Source organism: Daktulosphaira vitifoliae, unplaced genomic scaffold (assembly GCF_025091365.1).
Source record: "Daktulosphaira vitifoliae isolate Bord-2020 unplaced genomic scaffold, ASM2509136v1 Scaffold_120, whole genome shotgun sequence".
NCBI classification, from domain to species: Eukaryota; Metazoa; Arthropoda; class Insecta; order Hemiptera; family Phylloxeridae; genus Daktulosphaira; species Daktulosphaira vitifoliae.
The window spans coordinates 3618-27072 of record NW_026099689.1 but is presented as its reverse complement, the minus strand read 5'-3'; the positions used below and the strand labels follow the sequence as shown (position 1 = coordinate 27072).

Below are 23455 nucleotides of genomic sequence, written 5' to 3'. Positions count from 1 at the left end.
ATTAAAAATTACTATGTATTATATATCTAGAGTCAATAAACAAAAAAAAAAAATTATCGACATATTTCAATAACTCTCAACTTGTGCATTGAAAATTTAACATTTTTCTTTTAAATTATCACATTGGTATTGGTTATATACCACAGAAATGATCGTAGTTCAATGACACGGAAAATAATAAAATGTTGACATAAAGTTTTAGTGGAATAAAATTTTAGACTAATACGATTAAATACTTTTAATTGTCTTATGAAAACATTTAAAGGTTTAGTTTAAGTAAAAGTAATATGGAATATAAATTTTGGATTATAAGTATATCAGAAACTCGAGATACATTTGTCGCTTAATCAAATAATATTGTTATTATACTTGATAATTATAAAAAATAACAGGACATTAATATTAATGTTGTGTAAAGTATTAAGCTTTGTAAAATCTTAGAATAATATTAAAAAAAAAAATAAAAACATATAAATTCTATCTATGCGTACGTATTGATAGAGCTAGCTCGTTATTTTTACTATAATATACTAATTAGTTTCCTTTATTTTTAGTGACTCTGAAATGCCATCAGCGTGCACCTCTGATAACAGCAATGATGTTGAACAACCTGAACCAGATTACATTAAAATGTTCGTCGGACAAATACCCAGAGCGATGAACGAACAAGATTTAATGGAATTATTCGGTGAATTCGGACGTGTGTATCAGTTAAACTTGTTGAGGGACAAATTCACCGGAGTCAGTAAAGGTTGGTCACAATGTAATTCTCTCGTAGATTTTACGTTATTTAAATTATTTAGCATAAACGTAAAATAAGTTTGGTATGATTGGATCTGAAAATAATTATGGGAAAACATTTTTCGTGTAGGAGAATACTTAATTTTACTAAACATTTTTGCGCATAAATGCATAAACAAGCAAACTATACGGCTTACCTTCAACAAATCTAATCTCTTCTAGTTAAAGTTTGTTTTAATCTTGAAATACTGAAAAATAAAATACTCTTAAAACTAAAGTTCTTAATTGCAGTTAAAGCTACGAGTTTCTAAACTAATTAGTCAGGAGATGTTAGGTGTATAGTAGACGACGTTAAGCTCTTTTCAATGGTTCAGAAACTATTAATCAAAATTATACTATGAAATATTCTACTAATTAATGGTGTTTCATTAAAAAAAATATTTAGTACTATAATTGTTTTTATTACATTGTAATAAACTTGGTTAGCTTTCATTTTTGCGTGGACAACAGTTTTCATTTTACGTATACCATTAATTTTGGGATGTATTTCCAGTATAACAATAAATAACACATTGACGTTGGTCATAGTTGAAATACAATGATTTCATTCACTACTAATATTTTAAAACTTCTATATTGTTGTCAGCATTACAAGTTTTATAAATTTGAATTTGATTATCGAGATGTAGATAATAAATTTGCATTGGCATTTGTTTCTTGCGTAATTTGATTTTTAAGTTCATTATAAAAGCGAAGTAAACCTAATTGGTCATTAAAAAATGACTGAAGATTTATTAAGAACTTAATTTTAATCAATTATTTTTACTATGAAAGAAAAAATACTCACAAAATTATTAATTAGTGTGGATCACGGTAATATTAAAATGGTCATCTAGTTATTTTTTAAAAATATAGTAACACCAAAATGTTTAATATAGTAGTTTAAAAAAGTAGTGTTTAACATGCTTTTTATAGTAAAATATTATGTCCCTAGACGATGAATCAGTGTATTTTAATGTATAAATACATTCATTTTCGTAACAATCTGTAATTTAGTGAACAATAAAATAAATCTTTTAATTTATAAAATAATTCTTTTTTTATTCCCTTGAATTGTTTTATTTATTCACAAATAATTTTTGATAATTTAAGTTCTTTTTTTTTTAATAATAATTATAATAATATTATACTTTAATTAATATAATAACAATAATATTAGTTCTAATTCTCAAAGTTTTTAATTTGTATTTTTAAATGAATATTCTTCTTTTAGTATTTTGAAATTAAGTACATATTCAATACTTAATTGTTGAGATATTATTTTTAATTATATTGGAATTCTGATGTAAAAGAATATACATTAAAAAATATTTTATCGTTGCAATCAAAAAATCAAAGATGTATAGAAAATTAGAAAGTCAGATAAAAACTTTGACCTACGAAGATTGATTTATTTTCTTACACATTTTCTGCGATACTAAGTTATATATTTTATGTTCGGTGATCTTATTCAAATAGTTCACATGTATTGATACAATTCATCATTGATTTTATTGTGTTTCTTAAACCTGATTCAGATAAATAAGAACAGAAACAGGGATACATGAACAGAGTAATTCTGTCAATTCCGATGTGTTTAGACCTACCGCTGTTGTTTTCAGGGTTCCTGCTGTTTATGTCTTAAGGCTCCAACGCGCAGTGTTTAGCGAGACAAAATAAGCCTCACTAGTCTACAATAACAATATGACCTATTTAGAATTTCATTTTCTCAAGTCTTTAACAGAAATCTATTGAATACTCATTTTATACTAAATGCAATAATATTTCACTAATGTCTATTACATTAAAAAATATTTCTCGATGAGAAAATAGAATAAATTAGTATTGATTTCAATTATAAGCATTATTGGCTAGTTATTTTTTGAATATTCTCATTTCACTTACTTCTATTTGAATAGTCGCTATGCAAAAAACTATAAGGGGCCAGCTTGTTAAAAATAAATAATTAAGTGATTATTCTTTCAGGTTATATTTATATTATTTTTTGTAAAACCTCTAAAATTAATATTTTTTGTTTGTTTTAAATGATATATAAATTTCTGTCCCCTCAAAAAAAAAAAAAGCGAATACTTGTAAAACACAAATAGACGTGCCCTACTTATTTTTAATTTAAAGGTTACTCGTGATTAGGAATTATTATATAGAAATATACATGATTTTATATATTTAATGATATATTATAAGGCGTGTGTGGAAAAATACCAGGACTTAAGCTATCGTGCTAATTTTATACATGATATCACTGCAAATTATAAATAGATATATCCTTTACATAAAAATAACTATTTAAAAAAATAAATATAGTTTAAAAAAACTAAAAAAACACGCTTCTGCTATGAAAACATAAAAAAGTGAAATGAAAAGATTTTGGTTAAATAGCGATTAGTAGAATAAATTTGCAGATAATCATCCACCAATTTTATTGTTATCCTGATGTTGACAAATGCAAAAAGACTACAGCAACATTTGCCCTTTGTAAAATTTCAATTAAATTTAACGCTTAAATATTTGAAAAGTTTAATTCACTCTAAAATTGTTGTACAACTTAGAAATTCATCACCAGAAACTATTTTATATAATTTCATACGTATCCGTAAATTTTCACCTAATTTTAAAACAAAACATGATGAAACCAGTTATTTTGGATATGACGAAATCGTCAAACGAAACCGACTCACTAAGTTTAAAATGGTGTAAAATTAAAGTAAGAAAAGTTAGCAGCTTCAATTTTTATTTAATACTCAGTACTAGGTGGCGAATCTTATTATTAAAAATTTGTTGTGATATCATATATTGACTATGTGTAATGTCATTTGTCCTGGTACTTTACGTTTACACCTCGTAATTGGGTGTTTTAAGACAGTATAACAAACAATTTTTTAAAGTATGTGTAAAGTATAACATAGTGTAAATTTTCGCAAACGGTGCGTTAAATCCGTTTCAACTCAATGAACAGTGAGTAATTTGTTTATACTTTAAATTGATGTAAAGAGTAGTAAGCTCATATGTACTAAAACCACAAAAGATAAATAGAAATAGAAAGTGCTTTGTTTAGTTTAAAACAGCAAAACTAATGAGCATTAATGGATGAAAAGGTCTAAAAATAAATAAAGGATTTAGTACCACAACAGTCAATTGAAACGTTGGTTTTTTTCTGGTATATATTATACATCACATACTAACTAAAGTAGTTTATGAGGAAATATATTAAAAAGAATTTCTCGTACCAAAGCTAGTGGACACTAATTAGATTTTTGAAGATTAATAGTGGTAAAAGTTTCATTAAGTTTGTGAAAAACAAAAAAATATTTACGCAATTATATTTTTGCGAATTACGTATTATTTATGACAGCCAAAATACATTAATTATAAAACTCTATCAAGTGGTTCTTGTACTAAAAAAAAAAAAATGAGGCATTCGAATTACACTAATGTGATATAATGTTATGATAATTATAAAAAAAATCATAAAAGAATATTTAAATTTTTAAGAAATTCGTTTAATGCTATAACTTAATAAATAGTTAATAATTATCTAAGAAAATCAATATCCTTCATCAAAATATATTTTTGGAAATTTCATTACACAAATAAATAGAATGTTACGTTGCGAATAATTGCATTATATTTATTTCCATATAGTTACTATCGGGTTATATGTATTACATTTGCAGCGAAGTTGGATTACATGGCATTTTTTTAAATATTTAAAAAGTTTTTAGGAATGTAAGATATTCATAGTAAATAATAGTAACAATAATAATAATAATATTATTATTACAACTAGTAATGCAAAACGTTATGCTATAGCGTATATTGATCATTGTTGTTGAAGTAAATAACAAAAATGATGAAATTCAGGTCACCTTGTGAAGATATCTCGGGTATAATTAATTATTTATTGTTTTATTGATGAGCTTCTAGAAAGGGTAGAGTAGAGTATACGAAAGGAAATTCTTCGGAAGGGAAGGCAAGTGGGAATTTTTGAAAGAAAAAGTTTGGGGTATGCACGCGATATTACAGAACGAATTCTAACAATGTCTAACCGCCATCGTCACCGTTAACTGGCTATGTAATAGTAGCCTGGAGGGTCTAAAGTACGACTACCACGGAAAAATGAACAACTGTGGTAAAACTTGCCCTGAGCATCGAGCTCGGCGAATGCATATTATAATATATTGTTGTAACAACAACGGCCTGTATAATAACGGCAAATATAAACGAGAAAACGGCTAATGAAAGGCCACTGTTTGTTTTTATTGAATATATTTGAAACAAGCAAAATGAATATTCAAATTCGATTCCATTTGACGTGAACAACGGGTGTACTTAAGCACGTTTCGCTCACCCCCTTTTGCGGCATTAATTGAGCAATCGAATCTATATGATGTGTGTGCGGTAACTGATTGTGAGTCGAAAGCAACACGGCGGGTCAAATACCACAATACTTTTTCAGCTGTCACTATATTTGCGAAATAATGCCCTCGGTTTGAAAAATATGGCGGATAATTAGTATTCACAGCAATATTGTATTATTCATTTCTACGCTATCGGGGAGAAAACGCTACTGCGACTTAATTATTTCGAAAAATATTCATAATATCAATTATGCCGAAAAATCTATAATTAAAATTCAAGTTTTTCCCCAACAAAATTAAAGACGATTATATTTTCTGTTATACGGTCGTTATGCTGAAAACTCAAGTTTAACTTTACAGAGCGATGAACGNAAGACGATTATATTTTCTGTTATACGGTCGTTATGCTGAAAACTCAAGTTTAACTTTACAATTCTTATTGCAATGAAGGTAAATATTTTATTGATCAAGAAACGTTTATTTGATATTTATATAAGATATTAAATGTGTACGTGCATAGTAATGTATAACATTGTTTTCAACAAAAACTGTTCATTCCACAACTATTTTTCGAAAACTGTTGATTCAAATAGACCTAACTCGACAATAAACTATCTTGGCATGAATGTCGTTGGGAAATAAACTGATGCGTTACAGTGAAAATGATTACATGTTGAGTACACAAACTTAATGCGTCAAGATTTAATGAGCCGAATCGGGCTCATATCGTTATTGTTGTTATACAAATATGTAACCAACAAAGATTTATGAATAACTTTGAGTGCTTTAAATAATTCAAATGTTAATATCACTATGGTACATATGAATCACTGAAAAATGTATTCATGTTTTGAAACATATTTAAATCATTCGTCCTTATGTATTATCATTAAAAGAGTTGAGTTAATTCATAAAATAGTATATTTAAAAAAAAAGTACAAGATTTTACACTTTTAATCAAAATAATATTTATATAGTATTAATTAATATAATTAATAATTACAATACTTGATTGATAAAAACTTCTTGTTTTATTGAATATAGTGTCAACTACTATCATCTACTGACTAAACCTTTGTGTAATTAAATAAATTTTGCTCGATAGGTATAATAATTTCTTGTACGCAGAAATACTGTCATTTTAACAAAATTTTAAATAAAAATAGTGATAATTACGTTAAAAAAAACGTTTTTCACAAAAAATCAAATCAGCCATTTGTTTAATTTTTTAAATTATTTTAAGTTTTAGGTGATTTTTAATAGTTTTTTTATGTTATTATCTTTTGAGCCTCGGCCGTAAGAATATTTACCTTAAGGGTTTATTTCAATTATTTATTAATTTAAAATTTTAGAAAAGAGGTTGTTCTAAATACGTAGTAGTACATGAATTTGCATGACACTTTTGAAATATGACAACAAGTAGAACAAGATAACGAGAAAACCTTTATACACGTGTTTGTTCGTCGTTCTGACAACGGAAATGAAAAGTTTGAAGAACCAATGTCATTTTAATATTATTTAAAACCCTATGACAAGTTTCTCAAAGGTACAATGAATTTGTCATCAGTCTCTAATTCTATGACATACCATAGCCGACATAATTGTTATCATGAATTTTGCAAGCTAAACATAAATTACGCCTGTTTGTTTTGAAGTAACCTTAACTCATTCATGAATAAGTTCAGGTCATCGTTAAAACTATCGTCGAATAAAATCTTATTCGGCAACTTTGGTGTAACAACTGTTCAAATCAATATCAAAACCAAATCCCGCTTGATGATAGCTTTTTTATTTTTTGTTCTTTTTTATTGCTATATCACTAGACGTATACCTCGAGTGGAATACAAAGAAGAAATGTTATCTTATTGGTTCAACATCATCATTACATATTCTATGTGATTTGATCCCACAATAAACACATTCCATCATTTTGCAGCTCTCACGTATTATATTGTACACATATATATGAAGTATACTGAGTGATTGTTTAACTATGATTCACGCATTATCTTTAAAAAATAAAATATCAAATAATGTTTTCTTTTCTGAAGTTAAAAGTATCCTAAATTCTATAATTAAAAAAGAATGTATTCTTATCCTCCCACTTTTTCCCATAAAATTTTATCAACATTCACTGCAAGTGAAACACGGGTCTGTTTATTTTTATCTCTAGACATTAATGAACTTACTACTCCTTCCGTTTTGTTATAAGAATTGTTCTTGTTTTTAAGAATACTAGTTCAAAAGTTGTTATTGACCAGTCATTTACTTAGATAGATCATTGTTACACAATCATTCTGAGTTTGCTAATTAATGGGAGTGTTTTTCAAAAAAAAAAAGCTTTTACGAAATTTAAATGCGTATGTATTAGTTTTAAAGTGTGATAAATGTTTAAATATCATTAAATTATTTTTATTTTGTATTTTTTGTGTTATTAAATATTTCTTCTTAGTACATATTTATTTAATTTAATTCGAATGTTGTGGTATATCAAATATAAAAAATATTACAATTATTTTTTACTCGTTAAAATGTATAATGTCTATCAAAACATTTGCGATGTAATAGTTAATAAAAAATTGCAACTAGTAAGAACTGTGGTTTTTGTAAATAGAAATACATGGTGATCAAAATATGGTAAGATTTTCTCAGAAGCTATTGAGAATTTTTAATTTTTGTTAAGAGAAAAAATATCAGGTTTAAAAATCTCTTGTATTATGCTAGAATAAAAAAACAATTATAATAAATAGATTATTGCTGCCACCAGTATTATATAACCAAATCAATGATAAATTTTTACTTGACATTCAAATTTTTTAAAAAACAATCTGTAAATTCAAACAGTTGATAGCATCAAAAAAAATTCTAAGAACAAATTGTTTGTAATTTTTATTTTTATTGTATTATTAAGTTCAAAATAGGTTTTCCATTTAAGAAAATTATAATTATAAGTATTTTTATTCTTAAAGGGACGAATAAAAGAATTATTTAACTAAATGTTATTGTATAGTCTTTTGATTCTGATAATTTTTCTCTTAACGAAAATTAAAAATTTTCAACAGTTTCTGAGAAAATGAGTGTCTTACCACATGATCACTCTGTATATGAACTACATCAGTAACAGATGTTTTAAAGTATAGTACCACCACATTTTTTAATATTTGAGAAAAATCCCATAGTTGTTTTCTTCTGATATATACAAATGATGACAATAAAAGCCAAACGCACGTTGAAATAATACTTTTTTTATCTTTTCAATATACAATCTTAATTAAATACTAATAGACTAATATTTTTAATAAGTCTATTGTTTTTACTTTTACTAAAATCATTACGAAGAAGTTATGTCTATAGAAAAAAAATCAATCATATAAAAAATTTCATTACTCAATACAGGAAACAATCATTGAAGAAAATCTAGCGTGATGGTTATTACTTTTGGTAAACACAAATAAGAAGTCCTTATATTACTTTGCTTGCAATAAAATTCATTTTAAATGTAAATAGAATAAAACAATTGAACCTTATACATTCTAAACATCCTACTCTCATTTAATAATTATTAAGTTAATCTGATTTGAAGTGTTGCAATTTTATCGAACACATTTTAATACTTAAATTATACAAAACTCAATTATTAATAACTTGTTAATTATTGTAAAGTTCCACGCAAGAAATTTATAATGAAAATTCGTACAACTTTGTAGTCTTTACTGTAAAATCATGCGATGTGTGTCAATTTACTGAAGTGATTTCTAAAAGATTGTATTCCTGGAAAAATATACAAATTCTACTTGATCCCGAAGGACATGTCAAATGTGTAAGACTGCGAAATTGCTGTTGTACTACATTGAACTGTTACTGTATTTATGTGTATAAACATAACAATAATCTTTTCGTAGCCTCAAAAGAGCTACTATACAATTCAGTTTCACCAAAAAGAAACTACACATTCCCCGTGGCAAAATGCTCACTGCGACTAGCGGATAGAAAAGCAAATTACAATTGACAGTAGAAAACTGTTATGGGGTCAGTCGAATGGTCACGTTCAGTATCAGATAGTGCCGTTAGATTGTCACTAGAACAATAACAATAATCCTTTAGTAGAATTGCTACGCTGTACAATTTGAAAAGTATAATAAGATAATCGAGATTTTTATTCTACCGAAATGTTTTAATGAACTTGTCTTCCATCTTGAAATTTTTAATAAGTTAAACAATATACGGAAAACTAAAAAAAAAAATTATTCAAAATAAAATAATTTGAATGTGTAACATGTTCATGTGAAATTATATTCAATAAATTTAAAAACTCAGTGAAATGAAGTAAACTTTTGTTCTTTTACAATAAATAAATTAATTTCGAAGTTTTTTTGACAGCTAAACAACAAGTTTGTATACCTTTAGGAAGTATACAGCAATGCAGCATCATTGGCTATGGAGAAAAATACCAAATTTGAATCTCTCAACGATTTACTAAGTATGTTTTTGCTCCTGTTGTGTGATGGCGAGATAAACAGAACGGGAACTTTAGGAAACTCCACACGCTTATCTATGGAACATAAAATCCTTTATTGAGCATAAGAACTTTTTTTTTATTCAACGNTTTATTGAGCATAAGAACTTTTTTTTTATTCAACGCCTAATGTTACTTGTATAAATTATTTACACCTCGTTGCATTTTCATTGTAGTTTAAACTTTCTCAGAAGTCCAAATCGGATTCTCAAATAAAAAAATATATACAGAGTAAATTTTTGTCATTTGCTACTTAATACATGCGATAGCGTATTAAGAGTTTTAGCACTTTGGGGCGGTAAAATTTGGTTACTTTTTAGAGTGTATAAAAATATTGTTTTAGATGGAGAGAAATTAAATTTGATAAATATTTGAATTTAAATTTTAAAATAATTGTGTATAATTATTTTTCAAAAAATTACAAAAATTTCCTATAAAACTAAAGTGTTATTTTTTTTATAATTTTTATTTTGTAATTATTTTTTTATAATTTTCTATATGTCACGTACTGTATAGTATATAGTAATCACAATCATATGTTAGATAATAATCTAATTAAACAAGTTATTGGTGAGTGGACAACGATTTTAGAACCTAATGTGATCTAAATATTTTTTAATAATATCATAATTCATTTTCCCTGAGTAGCTAACAAAATCTTCCAAAAGATGATCCAAATATTAATTTTTAACATTATAACATTTGTTGNATATTTATAGAATTAGATATTTGATTATGTTTAAAGTTGGAAGAACGTGCTACGTGCAGTCCAAATAATATTTAAACGAAATAACATAAGTAATTTTGTTTTTACTTGATACTGAACAATTTACAAATTGTTACATAGCACGTTATTCCCGCCGACCTTTCAATTAATAAATTTTATTAAATATTAAATACTTGTTATATTATTGGCTTAACTGAAAATAACGTTATTTCTTTGCTTTGACGACCGACTTCACATAATAGAAAAATTTTTTTTGTAAAATATTATAGTACACTTCAAAAGATTTAATTTGATATAGGTTAGAATTTGTCAGACCTTCCGGAACATTTTCAAAAATTGAGATGAAAATGATCTCATCTAAACCCTTCCTGTGCTTATGTTTTTCATTTGATATTTATAAACCGCATATCAAAAGAAAGCATATTTTCTCTGGTAAAATATAATTTGGATTAGTATTAAAAAAAGGTTTCTTCAGTTTTAAAATAGAGAATAGATTTGAAAATGCTATTTTGTTCAATAGTATAATTTTGATATATTTTTAAAATTTCTAAAATTGAAAAAGTTTTTGTAATTATTTAACACTGTTTTGTTTTCTTGATATAACATTTTATATTGCCATGTAAATCGTTGTAAAATTAAAAAGTTTTACCGTTAAGCAGTAAAATACTATTTGTATACTTTATATATTTACTTTATTACTATATTTTAAAAATTTTATAGTTTTTAATAGTTTTGTTTGGGAATGGCGTGAATTAATTAGGCAAAAATTTAAAATATCAGAAGGATATTGCAATAAATCTGTAGACGAACTTGAGAAATTCCAATAAATATTTATATTTCATTATTTTTTTCAATTCCAGAAAATGTGATCTAAATGAAAATCAACCATATACTTTACTGTAGATTAACTAAATACTATTACATGTAAAATGAACGTGGTATTTCGCTCAAGTTTCACGAAAAAGGTCTTGCGCTTATCTATTTGAAATCGGTTGCATGGCAACATGTGAGGTACATCAAATACTTTTAGGTGATTATAAGTTTTGTATGTGATAAATCAAAGATTACCGCATTCATCAAACATACCTTTTCATTTTGTGGTTTCCTGTGATGTATTTGTTCAAAGAAAGGATTTCGAGTTCAAATTAACGAATGCAACTGGAATTAGAAGAATACGTTTTGCATGCAGCTTACAAGATGTTTTCCATGTTAACGTAATCGGATCATGTCGTAGTCATGTTGTGCGATCGGAAAGCGACCTCGGCTTATAGCAGTGAAGTTAGCGATTCAGCTCTAAAGCCTTTATAACATACCGTTTGCTATTGATGTTAGTCCTTTTTTCTTTTAACGACGATTTTCTTCTGTTATTTATTTATGAGAGAATACAAGTTTGTTTACCTTGAGTTTGTTCCAAAAAACAATAAACTCTTAAAATATGTATTAAACTTATCATTGTGCGTATTGAAAGCGTATTCAACTATGCAATTTCTACGAACAACAGTGTTTTCTTTTTATTTTGGAAGAATATTTTTAGTCGTTCGTTATAATGAATATTCTGATCACTTTTGTGCAACAATATTTATTTTTACATGTATCAGATTTTTTTTCGTATAATTAGTACAAAAATATTTTATTGTTACTCAAATAAAAAAAACCCAGCACAGTGGGGTCGTGGCATAGTTGGGTCCAGTATAGATGATATCTGACAGTAATTAAAATCACTATCATAAAAAACGCTTCGATGCAAATCTGTAGATAGTGTTTACTTTTTTAAGTTTAAACTGCATCCTGAGCTAAATTAAATTAAAAATTGAATTTATTATTAATTAACAAATGATTTTAAAATGTCCGATAAAAAAATCGATCCCTTAAAGATTTTTATAAACAAATTATAATGTATATTTATCGTAAATATTATTAAAAGTGTCTCAGGGATTATTTTCTTGTCTCATGTCATTTTATTTCCAAAAAAAAATGTCGGTAACCAGAAAATTATTTTAGATTCAGTTAAAGTATTGCTACTTATGACCGACGACTATACACGTTTTTCTTTATTATCTATCTAAAAGTGATGAGCAGCTCTGATCGAAATTAAAATATACTTTGATCATCATATTTAATTAAAGTGTTTACGGACACTCATGTAATATAATGTAGAATCTTTGTAATACATTAGAATAGTAACAAATCGCGCACTACTTAAGTTTTTTCATTTCATTCATTTTTCCATGTCAACAACGTGCACAATAGGTACTGTACATTTCAAAGGCGATACTTTAAAATGTTAATATTTCAAGTGATTGCAGTTAGAGAATATATTTTTAGTGGAGAAATGATCTGGTAAACCATTTAAAAATTTAGTGCTAAAAAAATTATCTACAACTTGGCACATTTCGATGATGTAAAATTTAGGCAATATGTAATTTTATAATGTTTATTTAAAATGCCAACTAAGTGTAATTAATTAATAATATACTCTCATCGCCTTATTAAGTTTAAATTATTCATATACTGAAATAAGCCTCATTATGTGACTTAATTAAGTAAATCAAATTAATTATATTTTATGATAAATACTTCTTAACTAATAAGCAATGAAAACATTTTATAGAGCCAAATATTAAATTAGAAGAATATTATTTTTTAATAATTCAAAACTATTTTTTAATTTTTTTTTATTATATCTTTAAAATTAATAGAGTGAAATATTAAAAAACTTTCTGTTGAAACGTCCACTAGTTCCCCTAAGAACTGTTAACACGATAAATAAATAACGTGGTAGTAAAACCTAATGAAAAAGCCTGTGTAATTTTTTCTTTTGAATTTTGTGCATAATTCAATTACTAACATTAATTACGACTGTTGTGTATTTAATAACATGAAAACAATATAAAAAAGAACTTTTGGTATTTCTTTCTTTAGTATTTTTCGTATAAAAACGTATATGATGAAAACAATGATGCACTTGTATTTTTCACCCAAGAAGGGGTAAAATGTATTCTTTTTAAAATGTTTTTCTGAAATTTTCCCTTACTGTGATATAATGGTATTACTCACAATGGGGGTTACCGATTACTGCTACTGTAGCAACAACAGTAAACTTTTTTATCAAAGGAATAATCATGTGGATGAAAAAATATATATCTTTCATTACTCATTTTAGGATCCTTCTATTATTATAATAAATCATGTAATAGCCAAAAATAACAAAACGTGAGTAAGTACAATAAAACAGTACATTATTTATTTATTGAAAAATTAGGCATGCATTATATAATATAATTTATATCGATTTAAATTCGATGCATAATGTAATATGAACATGCATTTTACTATAAATTATCTAAATCAAAACAATATCAATTTATAGGGGTTGGATGGTAGGCAGTTTTTTATTTTTATATGATATAAATTAACTATTTTTTCTTATAATAATATTTTTATGAATCATAATTTTTTAATTCATTTGGACATTTTTTGTTATTTTAAGAAAAATAAAAAAAACATCCTTACTACTCTGATTTTAATAAAATTGGAAAGTGGCATCTTATAACTACCCCGAAAAACAAACGAATCAAATGTTTAATTTTACAAAAGACTTTAAAAATGTATTTCAAGTACACGGATTTTTCTATGTCATATATTTCAACAGTATGTGACTGTGTACTATGTACTAAGAATTTTTTATATTTGGTAGTTTCCTGCAAATTTTATTCTTGTCGACTTGATTTTTTCAGCAATAGTTTAATTGGAAATCTAATTGGTCACGATCAATTAATAATTTACTTTATCCAGCTCATCCTAAAAACACAATAAATCTATAATTTTATTTTTATTCTTAGTAGTTAAAGTAATATTTTAGTATAAAATCAATTTTGATATTTCTGATCAACAATTATTTGATTTTTTAGTAATAAAGTAGATAGCATAACGAGAAACTTGACATCGAATTGTGGTGGTTTATGAGTATTGCCAGACTGTATTTTGGGATGATGTCAGCAAAAGAAACTTTTACTGTCCAACTTTCTACGAACATTTGTATCGTTACATGGTTTAATTTTCCAAAATATCTTTTATCGTCTGCTCTATGTACATCTTGTTTACTTTTTCTACTATAGTTGTTTCGCAGTCTTCTATATTCTATGGGTTTCGACGAGTCCTCCTGACTCTTAATCGTGCTACCTAATATCCAATTGCTTTCACTAGAAGACAAAAATATGCATTAAACGTTAAGTTAAGAAGTAATTATAATAACTCGGAAAGTAGAAAATAGTTGAAGATTATTTTCATTCAAACATTATACAAAGTTTTTTTTTTATCATAACCCAATTACTCGCGGAATAAAAACATTTGTTTTGGATACTTTAAGTTACAAATTGTTCTTGAATTATTACCTATGTAATACTTTTTAAGTTCTACCATTATGCCTCGTAAGTTGACACTCTTACGAAATCGTTTATTCGAATAGGAACACGTATTTTGAATTTAATAAAATGTCTGATGTTTTATTTTAATAGTAAATGGCATTTGAATTTTTAACATATCTTTATTCGTTTATTAGACATAAAACATTAAAGTTTCGAATTTCTAAGTTATTATATATGTATAACATACAAGGGATTACAAATAAGGTAACAAATAGGCTTTTTATGATATCGTTATCACAGATACGAAGCTTTTATTGTAAATTATGACTTTATCAACAGATATGCTTAATGAGTGGTTGTAAGGCACATTGTTGTGAGTTAACATTTATAAATACACCAATTAGCAATGCAGAAAACATATCTGTCGATAGCCATAATTAACATTTTATTTTTATTCTGTGAGTAATTGAGTGAGTTAAGATAAAAAAATCATTTTAATAAAAAAATATTTATGTTTGTTCTGTTTAGTTTGAACTGTTATATCTACAAATTCCTTATGATTTCTTTCGTTTGTTCATTTACTAATTATTTTATAAATAATTATAATAAATGATTTAAATTCTCCAATAAATAATTAAAAATGCAATAACTTTAGTTTTAGAAATTACTCTTGTAAATGGGATAATTTGGTTCTGTATAAATAAAATGAATTAATATAAAATTGGAAAAGGTAAATAACGCATAAAAACTATAAATTTGCGTTTTAAGGTATGCAAGTTCACAAAATATTTCACTAATTATTAATTCCATTAAGTATAAAAGGGTTGATTAATTTAAACACGTTTGCCTGTATTTTCTCATTACTCAACATGTGTATACATATCCAAGTTGGTGTAGTAATATGGAAATTGAATGAATTCGTATATTTTTCTTACAGTTGTCTCTCCCCGTTTTCCTTATTACTTTCCCTCTGGTATCTCTTTCTTCTACAAAAGAGTACCCACGTTTATGTTTACGCGCGAGTGTGTAAAACAGCCGTGTGTATCCGGAGAATACTGTCGAACCTTAGCTTCATAAATCACTTCGTTTATACTATTGGTTTCCTTGGTAACAGTGAAACTGTAGGTAAGCTCGAGAAAGAATACGATTTTTCAAAAAGCTTTTATTTATTTTACATTTTTATAATAAGAAAATAATTCCTTAGATCTGTTTTAACTTTGTCACATTTATAGTACCTAATCAGTTTCAACTATTTTATATGCTTATTCCTCTATAGAAGTATTAATTTAAGGACCATAGACATTTTTAGTAAGATTCATTGTTTTGCTTAAGTATAAAGCAAACTCGAGATAAAAATTAAACGCTTAAATACTATAGATTAAAGGATTTCTAGTGTTTTGAAAAAGTATGTTTTAATTGCTTAGATAAGTATTTATTGATAAAATAAATATTTTTTTTAAAAGAAAGGAGCGATTTTAAACTAGACGTCTTTTGATGAAGTATAATTATTTAAAGATCTTTTGTTGCCGAGTAATCTTCAGATAAGTGAAATAAAAATTTGTCGTATAGGTAGCTCTACTAAAAAAAAAAAAATAGTTTGATGACCTTTAGCTATAGACAGAATTCACGAAGAGTAGGAAGTACTATCGAGGCGTAACGAATGTAATAAATTCATTTGTGTAAAGATTGTTGGGGAGATTTTATAAATGTTTTTAGTGCGGAAGGAAGAGCTATTAGAAAAACGATTTGAAGATTTATCTCGACGGATTTTCTCTTTTGATACTATCTAAACAATCGTGATACCGATGGATTTTGTCATACATAAAGTCTCTGTTTATATTTAAACAAAAATACTTACGAAATAATTGCGTATATTTATTCTTAAAAAGCAAAAAAATATATATATATTGTATTTACAATTAGTATGAAAACTGTGTCGATCATGACTTGCTGTAAATTACTAAAGAATTATATAATATACATGTTATAAAACCGTCAATAGATTTGTACAAATTATACTATTAGCATTAAACAGAAAATAATTTAACGAATGTATTATTTTTTATTTTACAGGATGCTGTTTTGTCACGTATTTCACGCGTAAGGCTGCGTTGGACGCTCAGAATGCTTTACACAACATCAAAACGTTACCAGGAGTAAGAATTTGCACATTATTTTCATTTAAAACGGACATTAATTTTCCAAAACGGTCTATTTTTCTTTTGTTCGTCTTTCTTACAAGATAATGTAATGCGCATTATAATTTCTCATATATTTGTGTGATGTATTAATATTGTTTATTGTTGAATTATCATTTTTCCTTACTTTTCATTTCTCTTCTAAATCCTACGCAATTCTCTGCGGAAAATTAAAACTTTTAATTCTCTGGCTGCGATATCTATGCCCTTAAATTCCAAACAATTTTAAATCAATTAAAGGAAGATTAATTACGCTTTTCGTGGCTGCGAAAACTTTCATGTTAGAGGGGACACCGTTAATGCTGGAATTATATTGTTTTTGTAATTTTTGAAGCTCAACCGACCGGAAACACAAAAACTGGTCGATAAATAAAGTTGGATGATAAAAATTTATCAAAACAAAACTTGAAATTTTCGTTGACTGTTGTATAACGAAAGTAGTTATTCTTGCCCATACCTTACGTTGAACCCATATGTACGGAGAACATTAAAGTGTAATAAATTATACAAAAAAGGGCCAAAAATTAGCATACAACCTAGAAAAACTCACTATAATGTAGACGAAAGTTTCTCGATTACTACATAAATCGTCGTTAAATGATTTCGTCATTTAACATTGAGAATTGCAGGTGGATCACAGTATTATGGTAACCAGCAAAAAAAAAAATTACCTTTGAACAAAATTTGAATAAGTAGAATTATATTTATAACAGCTATAGTATTTAGAAACATTTAAGTGGTATCAAAATAATCTCTATGAAAATATAAATAAGCCAAGTACTATTGGATTAAAAATTAATTATTTTTTATGTTTTACAACTTTTATAAAATATTATTTAAATCAACAATTTAGTAAATAAATATTTTTATGGATTAAATCGAATAAAATTAATACATTTTGACGTTGGTCTAATAAAATGACGAATAAATCATTTTTTTAGATGTTTTTAGAATAGTTAAATCCCATTCGAAATATTTGCCAGTTTTGTAGACTCTTTCTAAGTACTTTCAATATATTTATATACATCCCGGTATATTGTTGTTATATCTAGCCACAATTCAATTATTATACTCTACTGACGGTTTTCTCCGCTTATTTTGTTGGAGCTTTACTCCTTTGAGAGTTACCAGTCTCAATCGCACATGGTACTTTTTTTAAAGAAAAAACAATGGTTGTATGTATAAGTTCCCAAGAGAAATAATACAGTCAAAACGAGAAATAAATAAACGTTGATAAAGCCAATGGAATGATTGATATTAGAAACTCGTTAATTTTACCACGTGTATACATATTTTGCATTTACGTTTGCAACTTTTCTTTAACGAACCTACACTGACATGCATTTTAACTATGTATAAAATAACTTAACTAAGTATAATTTTAAATAAGCAATGTTTTGTACGTAGAAATAATATATTTAATGCTCATCATGATGTTTGGTAATGTTAATAATAGAACATGTAACTCGTGTGTACTTGATTATTTTTGTGGTCACAGTGGGATTTAATATAAAGCATTTTGTAATTATTATTAATTGAATTTAATTTCGAAATTTAATCGTTTTAGATGCACCATCCAATTCAAATGAAACCGGCTGACAGCGAAAATCGAAGTGGTAAGTTTTTCTTAATATTATATGTACTTGTATAGGGATTGAAAATGTAATATAGGTTTATTTGTAGTATCCGACAAATCCCCGTTAATTGATTCCACTTACCCTCCTGAGATACGTTCGTTAAAATCCAATCTAATAGTTTGAACTCTATAAGGCTTAGCTACACTAAATTGGTACACAGATTGAGTAATCATAAGTATCAACAAAATTGTATTCATTTTTAATCAGTTTTAGATTGCGCGCATAAAATAATGTTTTAACTTATTAATTAACACATTTGTAAGTTACAGTATTGATATTTCATTGAACACTGATAGTATTGAATAATAAATTACAAAATTGTAATTCGTTTTCTTGCAATTTCCACAAGGAAAAATATGCACAATAGTAACTTTTACTGTCAAAATTATACTGCAGTTCCTCATTAATGTTTTATTGTATGACTTGTGTTGCTGCTAAACCCTCCCTACTTGTCACCAAGAACGCTTTCTCGAGAGTTATAAAGAGAAAAACATTTTTTTTCATTATACAAGCGTGCACGTCGAAAACATCTTGGTTTCCGACAATTAATATACGTCATGTCAACATAATCATTCATAACTACACTGATATTTGGTCGAAGATTTATGTTTTCTCACAGTGACTTTTGGGCTAACTCCTTATTCTAATAAAATATTTAGCATTACACTAACGTAAGCTGCTGTTTATATTTACTATTTGCCTATTTTATATATATATATATTTACTATTTATGCGGATTACAAAAGATACTATTTTACTAAAATTCATAAAACTTTCTTTGCTACTTAAACAACGTGCAAGCTAACGTTTTGCCTATACAGAAGTGCTGTCATGTTTCTAACCTATTCTAAGAACTATTGTTGTATTGATGTGATTATTTTTTAAATAAAAATAATACTCAGAGGAAATTTATTAAGTTTTCTAAAATAGGCATTATTTTTTTTCAAAAATTCTCTGATTTTTATGAAGATACTATTACTTGAAGATAGGAGTCGTTAAGTATATTCATTTAATAATATTGCGGTTTATGTAGCTTTATAAGTCATAAAATCAAATATTTTTTGTGATTATGCTACAATCGTTTGCGACACGCCATTTATAGGTTGCAAAGTTATATTCGAAATCAAAACTCACTGTTTAATTAATTTTTTTATTGCCACGTTTTCCAAATTAGCTTGTTTACTTAACTAAAAATAAAATGATTTGATCATACGATTAGAAACCGTGCACTGGTAGCTTAGTATTATATCCCAAACAATCTTCAGATAAACAAGCAGTTATTTTATTTGCAAATAGAATAATAGAAAATAAACTTTTAGATCTTTGTTTAAAAATTACCAACTTTTGTAGGAAAACTTATAATTATTCACAAAATTCTAACAATTCAAATTTAATGGTATTAATTTACTTAATGTTAAACGAATATTAATGCTGGTTCTGCAACACATGGGAATAATTCAACATTGTTGTTTTATATTTACCACTAGGATTGTGTGTAGTATGTTATCATTTATTACCATAAATGTACTTTTTGTCTTTTTTTTACATGATATCATATATTCTAAGGTTGAATATTTTGTTAAAATATGCCTCTAAAAAGATGTATTACTGTATACTTTATTAATAATTGAGAACGTAGTAAAAAAACATATTATATTTATAATATACAGGTTATTTAAAGTAAAAAATACTATAATACAAATTATAATTAATTAAACTATATACGCATTAATAAAGTTTCTTAGTCGTTATTAACCAAATTTTAAGTTGTTAAAATGTTTTTTAATCCATAGACAATAAATTAAAACATTTTGAGTGTAGTCATTTTTACACAAAAGTCAATTTTAATTTACCCATTTATTTTCTCTCGCTGACATAGACTAATAAAAGATTAACATATAATTTACCACTCCCCATTTTTATTCAACCGTATTATGTTTATGATAAACGCAATACTGGATTTCATCAGAATTTCATTACTTTTTATTTTTGTACCTTATTATTCGTTTGTTTTTTAGATCTGTGCATTGTTAACGACTTACGCATCATATATATTATGTATATGGAAACAAAATTCGATTTATGGGCACACAAATATTAACTTCCCCATTTATATTTTCATGAAATCGAAATTGCATTTTATATATTTACGCACCAAAAAAAATCTTTTGAGTATTTAGCAAACAATATTTTCTTGTATTTCTGGTGTACTAATTTTTACTACTTTATTACTGTTATAATAGAATAATTTTATTAAATCATAAAACGATCAAATAATTAATTGAATTATTTGTGAATTGTTTTACAGAAAATTATTTATTGTAAAAACGAATGAATTCTAAATATATGAGTAATATTAGGAAAACTGTTATTTCTTTTAATAAATTTTCTTACCTATTATAAGTTATTTCGTTATGCATTATTAATAATTCAATTTATTTTATAACTAATTACTAACCTTACAATTCCTCATAGTTAACATCAGTTTACTGAGACAAAAAAATGAATAACCTCTTCAGAAATATTTTTTTTATTTATTTGTTTTAGATTTGACGTTGAAAGATAAAATTTAATATGATGTATTTTTCCAGCCAGACCTTCTGAAAAATTTTTAAAAATCATGATGAAAATTTTTTTTTATATATGCGTTAATGTACTTTATAAACCCTTACTATACTTATGTTTACCATTGGATTTTTATAAACCGCAAACCAAAAGAAAGCTTACTATCTCTAATTTACTCAAGTAAAATGTCTTTTTTGGATTAGTGTTAAAAAAAAAGGTTTCATCAGTTTTAAATTACAGAAAATATTTTAAAATGATACTTTTTACCATAACAAAATTTTGAAATATATCTTTAAATTTCTAAAAATGAGGAAGTTTTTTCAAATTTTTAGTGCTTCCGAATTCAATTATATTAAAATTGGATTCATTTAATGTATTGATCATTGAAATTAGTCCAGTGAGAGCTAAAAATTTTCATGAACAGCGATGAAAAAATATACACACCATTACAAAACTAATACCTTCTCAGCTTCGTATTGAATCTAAAATACAGATAATTTCTTATAAAATACAAATAAATTTATGAAACATTAAAAACAACACAAAAAAAATTTCTTAACAATCTTATTCCAGTATAATATTTTTACTGTCTTGTTTTGTAAAATTTAACATATAATATAACAATACTTGGAAGATAATTATTGATACGATAAAAATTTAAATACATTATAATGATAATATAAATATGTAAATAATGTATATTTTAGCTTCGATGGGAATCTGAGAATGTATTAATATTACTATGATGCGTTTTTTTATGTCTGTCGCCACTTTTTCTCAGCGCTTACNGATGCGTTTTTTTTATGTCTGTCGCCATTTTTTCTCAGCGCTTACATTAGATTTCTTTTAATGATACATTTAAAGATCACAAATCGTATCTAGTTGATGACATTGCCCTTGAAAATTAAAAAAAAAAAATTTCTCCTTGTAAAAGACAAACATTCCTAAAAAATTTGTGATTTTTAAAATCACAATTTCAACATTTTTGAAACTTATTTTTCTTGAAACTGTTATTATGTTTTTTTTTAATGAATAAATTAAAACAAATTTTTTTTATATAAATATTCTATTTGTCCCGACGACTTATCTTCTATTTGTAAACGGCTCCTGAAGTTATTCAAAAAATAATATTTTGGTGTAAAAAGTCATTGTTTTTTGTATTGTTATAATTTTTTTTCAATTTTTTTTCAATTTTTTTATTTACTTGTCTATATTTTAAGTTGATTGGTATAATTCTATATAATGGTGGGGGTTAATACCCCATTTAACTGTCTTTTACAAAAAAAATATTTAAGTGATTTCGTTAAATATTTTGCAGGTCAATCCACGAAATGGGTTGCTTTTTGCAAAAAAATATGCTCTAACTATCCGATGACTTACGACAATATGAGCTAATGAAATTCAGGGTGATTCTTTTAATAGTCATTGGATAGCTACTCATATTCACTCAATTTCTTTTGAAGTAATAATTATGTTAAGAAAGTCCTTTATAGGATATTTTTCATATTTTTTAGGTTAATATGTATCTTGATNTTATAGGATTTTTTAGGTTAATATGTATCTTGACTTATCAATTGTAATTAATTACCTTATTTATTAGATAATATTTTTATTAAGAAAATTACTGGTCGATAATAATCTGAATCAAAATTTCAGAAGTTATTAACAATTTGAATAAATTATTAAAAATGAGGCGCGATTGTTATTTTTATTATTTATCATTTCCCAGTTGTACTCTTTCTCCCGAAATGGTATAAAACTGTCAATAACACTCGAAATACGTAAGTTGTTATCGACCAGTAATTTTAATAATTAGATCATTATCAAATAAATATGATAGATAATTATGTATGTTTCCATTTCAAATATTAAAGTGGGCATTTTAATTAGCTATAAGGAATAAACATGAAAAATTTTTTAGTCAATTTCTCAATTGGAAATACATACAGAATGTCTTATGCATAAGTGAAAACTTTTTTAACTTTTGATACAATCATCATTTTGTTAGATGTTTTTTTAATAATTATTTCTTTATTAAACTATGATTAGTGCAAATTTTTTACTATTTATCAGTAATAAGAAAAAATAAAATAAAAAAGGTTATTTTCCACATAATTTAAAAATGGCCAGTTTTTAGTCCTTTCTTACAAATCTGATATTTGATAATCAAATGAAATTTTGATATTGACACATCAAAAATTATGATGGCAAATAGAACAATGCCTTACTAAAAAAAAAAGAAAATCTAGACAGCCTCACTTAAGTAATATAAAGAGAATTTTTGAG

At 25.9% G+C, this 23455-nt stretch overlaps 1 protein-coding gene across 1 annotated transcript; it reads left to right on the top strand.

Moving 5' to 3' along the window:
* Nucleotides 1–529: 529 nt before the first annotated feature.
* On the top strand, nucleotides 530–18633 carry LOC126909103 (CUGBP Elav-like family member 2). The gene is made up of 3 exons (XM_050691485.1): nucleotides 530–751; nucleotides 16843–16925; nucleotides 18535–18633. The coding sequence occupies exons 1-3, from the start codon at nucleotides 565–567 to the stop codon at nucleotides 18616–18618; spliced, it is 354 nt and encodes a 117-aa protein (XP_050547442.1). The 5' UTR covers nucleotides 530–564; the 3' UTR covers nucleotides 18619–18633.
* Nucleotides 18634–23455: the final 4822 nt, after the last annotated feature.